General features: G+C 56.4%; 1 protein-coding gene across 1 annotated transcript; it reads right to left on the reverse strand.

Moving 5' to 3' along the window:
* Nucleotides 1-1,601: 1,601 nt before the first annotated feature.
* On the reverse strand, nucleotides 1,602-2,299 carry RPRM (reprimo, TP53 dependent G2 arrest mediator homolog). Its single transcript, XM_074595260.1, has one exon. The coding sequence runs from the start codon at nucleotides 2,230-2,232 to the stop codon at nucleotides 1,879-1,881; it is 354 nt and encodes a 117-aa protein (XP_074451361.1). The 5' UTR covers nucleotides 2,233-2,299; the 3' UTR covers nucleotides 1,602-1,878.
* Nucleotides 2,300-8,441: the final 6,142 nt, after the last annotated feature.

Raw genomic sequence — 8,441 nt, forward strand, 5'->3', positions numbered from 1 at the left:
AGATTTACGGTGTTGGGAAAAGCCGTGGCTTCTGGCAAAGGTTAATCAAAATGTATTATACTTCAAGTGTTCGCTACAATTAATAAAGAATGCTTAATGAATCTAGCTCTCAAAAGATGTTCAAACATGCAGTGCACTCCTCACAAGTCAGATTTTGGGAATGATTGTGTTATCTGCAATACCATGAAGCGATGCAAATTAAAAAGTTGGAAATGCTTTGTAATGACTGAAACATCTATATTGAGTTTTCCCTCTTACTGTATTATACTAAAATTTCTGCTTTATCTAATGTTTCTACAGCACTAAGGGGTAAAGAAAGGAGGTGAGCTTGGGTTCTATTTCTCCCCAATGTTTCGGCTGATAGATGGCTTGCTAACACTTATTTTGACGTAATGACAAAGTCCATAGCATATTTGTTTCCCAGAGAACAGGCAGATCTGTTCTTTGTCTTTCCCTTGAATGTAGCTGTAAATGAGTGAGCACACGGCTGAGGTTTCTGCTCCTCTGGGGGAACCGGACGGCATTGAGACACCCTGTTTTGTCTCATTTTCTACAAAAAGTTTATCCGCAGTCAAGTGGTTGTCTCAGACTCCAGCTTTATTTCGTCCCCTTCTAGCTCAGGTGCGTTTTGTAAATTAAGAGTTTCACCTTGTCTATCAAAACGGAAACTTGCGGTAACATCTCCTAAAGATGCCTATAACGATTCAGTAGCTTGGCCACCCTCACACCAGCTCAGGATGAACTGAGGGGAAACCAACCAGCCTGAAGTCTGCTCGGAAAACCTCCTGATTCTTACCAGAATTAAAAATATTGACAATTAACAGTCTTAGTGCAGGACTTTGGCTGTCATGAGAGGTATTTTCTCACAGGCAGGTTGCTTAAGCCTTTTTGCCCCCATCCCGCTGCTGTGGTCCCCGGCAAGTGTTTATGCCGGTTCCACTCCTCCTACAGCAAATGTGGATGCATTGATTTATCACTAGCAACCAGCACAAGCCCCCGGGGATATGATAAACAGCTATGCAATCCTCTCACAGAAAGATGCTCTGTTATCCCTATAAAGGAAACAGATGAATAACAACAACAACAACAAAAAAAATCCTGTGCAAGCATAAATTCCTCCCTCCCTTAAATGTCACCGTAAGAAGTCACCTGTTGGTGAGGCTTTCCGTTGGGTGCATAAAAACTATCTACAGTGGTTTTTCCAGAGTCAAACCCGGACCGAGGGGGCTGTACCGGGTTATCTCCCTGGCCAAAGCCGGAATCCCCGGGGCAGGAGCTGGGACCCCCGGGCACATCCCTCCCTGCCCCGGGACGCTCAGGAAAGAGGGTCCCGCGGGAGGCGGGGGGGGGGTCGAAAAGCAGCCTAAAATGCGACTTTTAGCCCAGCTGCAAAGCAAAAAGCAGCGAGGACGGGCCGCCGGGCGGTCGCTTCAGCCCGAGCTCGGCGGGTTCGCTGCGGGGAAGCCCGGCCGCCCCCCCCCGCGCCCCCTCCCCGCGGAACCAGCGGCGGGACCCCGGGACTGGAAGGGGGGGGCATTTATTCCCGCGAAGGCAATAAGGAACCCCAGACCTGTTGCCATCAGAGCACGTTTTACTTCGGCACCCCGCGGGTGGGTCGGGTCGGGCGGCTCCGGCGGCCGCCCCCGCGCGTCTCCCCGGCCTCCGGGATGGTTTGCTGTTGTTTTTAAGGAGAAAAACCAAGAAAAAACCGAGCCCAAAAAACCAGTCAGTCAGTCTGAAGGAGGGCTGGCCGTTGTGCAGTCAGGCCGCGAGCGGCCGGCCCAGCTCGGCTCCCCCCGGCGCCGGGCCGTCGGGGCGGGCGGCGGAGCGGTGCGGTGCGGTGCGGTGCGGCGCGGTGCGGTGCGGGCGGCGGGGCGGTCAGTAGGGCCCCACCACCACCGCCTCCACCTCCTTGGACGGCCGCCGGTCCTTCACCAGAAAGTTGATCATCCCCTCGGACTTGATGAGGAGGTTGCAGCCGAGGAAGAAGATGCCGAAGACGACGGTGAGGGCCAGGACGCACATGACGGCGATCTGCACCACCCGCATGATGTACAGGCTCCGCTCCTCCGCCGCCGCCGCCGCCGCCCCGCCGCCGCCGTCGGTCACCACGGAGGCGGCGGTGCAGCAGCGCAGCGCCCGCTCCAGCTCCAGCGCCGCGCTCCCGGTGCCCGCCAGCAGCCCCGCCGCCGCCGTCCCGCCGCCGCCCGCCGCCGCCGCCGAGCCGTTCATGCCGCCCGGCCGCCCCGCCGCCGCCGCCGCCGCATGCAGGCGGGACGGGCCCTACCCAGCTCCGAGCCCCTGCTCCCCACACCAAAAAAAAAAGCCGCTCCGCGCCGGCGGAGGATCCGCGCTGCCCGCTCCGCCCGCCGCGCCGCTCCGCCCCGACGCCGCCGGGCGGGGAACGGGGGTAGAGGGGGGGGCGGGGGGAGGAGGAGGAGGGAGGGGAGAGGGTTTGGGGAGCGGGGGGGCATCGGGAGGCGGGGGGGAGTGGGGGCGGGAAGGGGGTTTGGGGAGGGGGGCGAGGGAGAAAGGGCGTCGGGGGGGTGTTCTGTGGAGAAGGGGTTGGGGGGATCGGGGCGTTGGGGTTCGGGGCGTTGGGGTTCAGGTCTTTGGGGGGTCGCGAGTTCGGAAGATCAGGGGTTTGGAGGATCAGGGGTTTGGGGGATCGGGGAGTTGGGGGATCGGGGCATTGGGGATTGGGGGGTTTCAGGATCAGGGGGTTTGGGATCGGAGGGTTGGGGGATCAGCAAGTTAGGGGATCGGGGCATTGGGGATTAGCGATTTGGGGGATCAGGGGGTTGGGATCAGGGGGTTGAGGATCAGGGGGTTGGGGTGTTTGTAGGATCGGGGGGGTTTGGGGGATCGGGGAGTTGGGGGATTGGGGATTGAGGGGTTTGGAGGATCAGGGGTTTGGGGGATCGGGGAGTTGGGGGATCGGGGCATTGGGGATTGGGGGGTTTCAGGATCAGGGGGTTTGGGATCGGAGAGTTGGGGGATCAGCAAGTTAGGGGATCGGGGCATTGGGGATTAGCGATCTGGGGGATCAGGGGGTTGGGGATCAGGGGGTTGGGATCAGGGGGTTGGGGATCAGGGGGTTGGGGTGTTTGTAGGATTGAGGGGGTTTGGGGGATCGGGGAGTTGGGGGATTGGGGATTGAGGGGTTTGGAGGATCAGGGGTTTGGGGAGGAGGTTTGGGCAAGAAGGGGTTTGTAAGTAGGGTTTGGGGAGCAATTTGGAGGGTTCTGGGGAGGGGGTTTTGGGGGAGCTGGGGTTTTGACAGTGGGTTTTGAGCAGTGGATTTTGGCAAATGGGTTTCAGGGATGGACTTTTTTAAGGGAGCAAGCTGTGAGGGTGGTCTTCTAGGGAGCCGGGCTCCCAAGCCAGATTTGGAGAGTTTTTTTGGGGGGAATGGACGTTCAGAGATCAGATTTGGGGGAGCGGGATTTTGTGTTTCTTTTTAAGGGAGCATGTTGTTGGGGGTGCATTTCTGGGCAGTGTGTTTTTTGGGAGTGGATTTCTGGGGAATGGATTTTGGAGGAGGAGGTGTCTGGAGGCAGGTTTTGGGTTCCTGTGGTGAGGGGGTGCAGTGCCGGTCCCCCCGGGGCTGTAGAAGGAACCAGACCATCCCTATGGGGATCTGTGTGCTCAGCTGGTCGAACCTCACCCTCCCCAAACCACCCCCCCCCCAAGTCTGTTTTCGTAGCAGGTTCAGCCACTGCACGGCCCCATGAGTTTTTTGGGGCCCTGCCTCCCCGCGTGGAGGTCATGGTGCTCAGGAGAGGTGACAACCGGAGCGGTGACAACCCGATGTGACTGTGGGGCTGCACACTGCCACAGGCACATGGAGACATGGGGGCTGTGAGCCTCTGTCCCCCACTGCAGCCCTGGGGGGTGCACCCGAGCACCCTGGGGAGCAAAGATACTTCCCTGGGGCTGGGGGTGGCTGTTTGGAGGTTTTTGGGTATAAATGGAGGGTGGCAACATCTCCCGCCAGCCGGGGCTGCGGTTTGGGGGTGCGTCTGCCTGTGATGGGCAGGACGGTGACTCCCGCACCTCTGGCCCAGCGATGACTTGGGATATTTCCGAGCGGAGGATGTGGATGCTGCGAGCAGCAGGCGGCTGCCGCCATCGTTAGCGCTGCCCTCTCTTTGCTTGAATAGAGATTTAATTATCGCAAACAACCGGAGGAATCTGTGTGCCGGGAGCTGCCAGCGGCCGCGAGCAAACGCTGCCCGTGGCAGGGTGTGTGCGACGGCCACGCGGCACCTTGCACTATCCAGGGCTGGTCCCCACGGGAATCAACCAGCCGGGGGGGTCGAGGCCAGGCACGGAAAACAATGTTTTCTGAACCCTTTTCAGCTAAGTCGTCTTAGCGCGGAGGCTATTTCGTTAACTGACACGATCATCCAGAGCCCAAATGTAGCCTGTTATTTGTGTCCTGGCCTCGATGCACCCCGTTCCTTTGTCACAGGGCTTTGGGGGTGGCGGTCCCCGTGCGGGGTCCCCTCCCTGCAGCGCCCGGGGTGTTGGCGCGCTCTGCCGAGAGCAGCCCACCTACGAGGCCGCGCTGGACGAGCTCTGCTGCCTTATCAGATGGGACACGGCAGGAACATTTTGTTTTTACTGTTGGAGGAAGAAGGTAGTATTAATTCTAATTAGCAATGGGAGTGCTGGCAGTTGTTTTAGCCAGAGGAAGATGCTGGAAGAGATGTTCAAGCGCCGCGTGGCTCCTTTCCGCAGCGCGCGGCTCCTCTGCCTCCCGGCACGGCTGGGCAAAGCAGCTGGTGGGCCGGGGGCTGCCCTCGCCCTCCTCCCATTTACCAGCTCTTGGCACCCCCCAGCAGCAGTCAGGAAAGTGGTTCCCATCCCTAAGTGATGTCGGGAAAACAGATCCCATCCCTAAGTGTTGTCAGGAAAGTCCCGCGGACGCTTTCAGCTCTGAAAAGCTGGCAGCTAAGAGTCAGGAGAGCTGGATCCACGTGCCCTCCCATGCTCTGCAGTCCGCTGGCAAGTTTTCTGTGGATTAATCATTTGCAAATCCTAAACTTAAATTTCTTTGGAAATGTTTTCCGACAAGTGAGTCTGGTAGTGCCCTGCGGCAGCAGCAGCATTAGACCCGTGTTAGACCCCAGCATATGAAGTGCGGTTGTGTCAAAAGGTGCAACAGGGAGAAATTGTGGAGAACATGATCTCTGTTCCCGTACGCGGTGCCTTTTAACACTGAGACTTCATCTTTCTTAGTTTTCTGTGATAAGGAAACAATATAAAGAGTGAGCCTTGGTCTGAGCAGACAAAACTCTCTGTTTTTCATGCCTCCCCACTGTAATTTAACAGCAGAATAAAGGCAAGATGTGCAATATTAACCTCTCAGAGTTCCTGCCATTGTTTTTCTTCTTCTTTTTATCTTTATGATTTGCAAACCAGAACTGGATTAGCTTTGAAGAGCGATGTGTGTTTCATCTTGCCCGGTGAAAAAAGTTGCTAAAAGCTTTGGGGATACAGATTTCAGCCCGTGCAGCGTCAGGAGGATGCAGAGAACTTGCATGTAAAGCCATTGCTCTTCTCCCCGCCTCCAGATTTGTAGATAATTGGAGGCAGGAAGGCATCAAGAAACAGGAGGTGCTTTAAAGATAATTTTGTGGAGATACAGGATGGAAAAGAATGTTCTTGTTTACAATGTTTTGATGTGGAAAAAAACATCTAGGAAAAGAAGGGGGAGGAAAAAAAGCACAAATCATTTTGGCAGTGTACGAACAGCCAGATTTGGGCAAAGACCACCTGTAAGAAGCGACACGGTTCTGCCTCGTGGTGCTTGGGGCTGGAGGAGGCCATGGAGTCCAGCGCCCTGGCTGGGGTTTGTGTGGTACCTGTGGCAGCCCAGGAGAAACCAGCCCTCCTCTTCCCTGCCCCGGCAGGGTGGCATTGCCGGGGGAGGGCACCTCCACCCCATGCCCCTCACCCCGAGACAGGGAGCCAGAGCCCCTCCAGCCACCCCGGTGCACAGCAGGTCTGAGGGGAGCAGGGCTGTGTGTGAGCTGGGGGCACCCGAGCTCACCTGTGGGGCAGCCCCCGGCCTTGCGAGTGATTTGGGTTGGGGATGGGGATGGGATTGGGACGGAGATGGGGACTGGGGTGGGGATGGCATGGGATGGGTTGGGATGGGGATGGGATGAAATGGGATGGGATGGGGTGGGGATGTGATGTGATGGGATGGGGATGGGGTGGGGATGGGATGGGATGGGATGGGGATGGGACGGAGATGGGGATGGGGTGGGGCTGGGGTGGGATGGGGATGGGATAGGGATGAAGAGCTGGGAGCTGCTTCCCCCCGGCCCGAGCCCGGCCCGGCCCCGGGGGTGGGAGCGGGCCGGGGGTCGGCGCCCAGCGGCCGTTTAACCCCGCGCGTCCCGGCGGGGAAGGCGGAGCCGCCATCGCAGGTCGCGCAGTGACACCTAGTGTGAGCCGGGGGAGCGACCGGGTACCGGCACATCACCGGGACACCGGGACACGGGGACACCGGGACAGACAGGGAGAGGGGCACCGGCAGGACCGCTCCCTGCAGCCCCCTCTCCGACCGCTTCTCCTTAACGAGGGCAGAAATCTCATTTACAAAATCATGCCAGCCCCTACCAAAGACTTGCTTGGTTACTGCAAAGCTCCGCTCTTGGGATAGGGGAAGGGGGAATGGTTTTAGGCTGAAAGAAGGGAGATTGAGATGAGATGTGAGGCAGAAATTGTTTGCTGTGAGGGCGGTGAGCCCCTGGCCCAGGTTGCCCAGAGAAGCTGTGGCTGCCCCATCCCTGGAGGGGTTCAAGGCCAGGTTGGCCGGGGCTTGGAGCAACCTGGGCTGGTGGGAGGTGTCCCTGCCCAGGGCAGGGGGTGGCACCGGGTGGGCTTTAAGGTCCCTTCCAGCCCAAGCCATTCTGTGATTCTATGAAAAGCCACTGTGGCTTCTCTTGCATCCAACAAGACACTTTGGAGATCAGTCATTACCCAAACTATCAGGTCGCATTCATCTTGGTGTAACTCTCTACAGCTGGGGCTTGACTTAACTAAACCAGGTGCAGATGGATGCTGGAGGCAGCATTTACATTTATTAGCATAAAGCTTTATGACAGGGGAAGAGAGCAAACAGCTTTGTTACTGTGACCTCTGAAGAGACCTGCAGTACCGAGGGGTGCGGGAGGGCTGCCCTGTCCCCCAGAGCCGGCCCCCCAGCAGCCGGCCCTCCTCGCTCCCTTTCTGCTGGTCCTGGGCCTCATAACCCCAATGATCACCATTTGGAAAAATCCGCTTTAAAAAGTAGCCCAAAAATGAAAATGTAATGCTTTTAGGATTGTGATAAGCCGGGCGTAATTCGGTACTTAAGAGCAACTTGCCTTTGCCCCGGCAGAGAGCGGCGGCAGGGATGGGGGAGGTGGGAAGGGGGCTGGGTGTCTGCTTCGCCCTGGGAATGACGGTGCCAAAGAAATGCTCGGGGATCTCCCCAGGGAAATTTTAGAAAACTGCAGGTTTAGTTTTATTTTTTTGTCCCTACTTTTTCACTTTGGTTATTATCTTAATTTGCTCTATTTTGATCAAGGCAATGAAAACAAGTTTCAGTCTTTTAAACTGCTTTATCCAAGGAAGTGAAAAATTGTGTATTTATAAAACATGCCAGTCAACGGCTGTATGAAACATGCTCTGTTCCATTCCGGGTCTGTTCCACTGGTAATTAGCTATAAATACACTCTCATTTGATGACTGATTTTAAGTATATTTATTCTACTTAGATGGGGAAAAATATTCATGTTGATCAGCTCCCCCGAGGCCTTCATCAGGCGAATTTAATGAAGAGAACAGACAGGTGCTTTTTATGAGCTTTTTTTTTTTTTAATTTTAAGACAGGCTTATGACAGTACCTCTTTCATCCCGGTCTCCAGCTGAGAAGCCATGCCGCCAGCAGAGCTAATATCTCACCACAGGATCCTCCGGGCTTCGGAGTGTAAATATTCGCAGCTTCGTTCTCCTCCATTTTTGGTAGAAAAAGTGCAATAACTGATAATGAAAGCTCGGAAAACAATCCCATAGATTTGCAGGGTTTGATTGGGCTCGCAGTGAGGATGGAGCAAACAGGGGTACGACCGCTAAGAGAAACCGGAGGTACGCTGATGCCGCAGCGATGTGGAGGAGAGCTTTTCCTGTTGGAAGGGACCTACAAGGATCATCTCATCCAACCGCCCGGCCACTTCGGGGCACACCAAAAGTTCAAGCGTGTTGTTAAGGGCCTTGTCCAAACGCCTCTTAAACCCTGACAGACGTGGGGCATCGACCACCTCTCCAGGAAGCCTGTTCCAGTGTGTGACCACCCTCTCGGTAAAGAGGTGCTTCCCCGTGTCCACTCTGAACCTCCCACGGAGCAGCTCTGAGCCATTCCCAGACGAACCTGGTGGCCGCTG

This window comes from Larus michahellis, chromosome 7, assembly GCF_964199755.1.
Source record: "Larus michahellis chromosome 7, bLarMic1.1, whole genome shotgun sequence".
NCBI classification, from domain to species: domain Eukaryota; kingdom Metazoa; phylum Chordata; class Aves; order Charadriiformes; family Laridae; genus Larus; species Larus michahellis.

Bases quoted from the DNA above. Each gene is read 5' to 3' on its own strand.
- RPRM (XM_074595260.1), bottom strand. From the start codon at position 2,232: ATGAACGGCTCGGCGGCGGCGGCGGGCGGCGGCGGGACGGCGGCGGCG.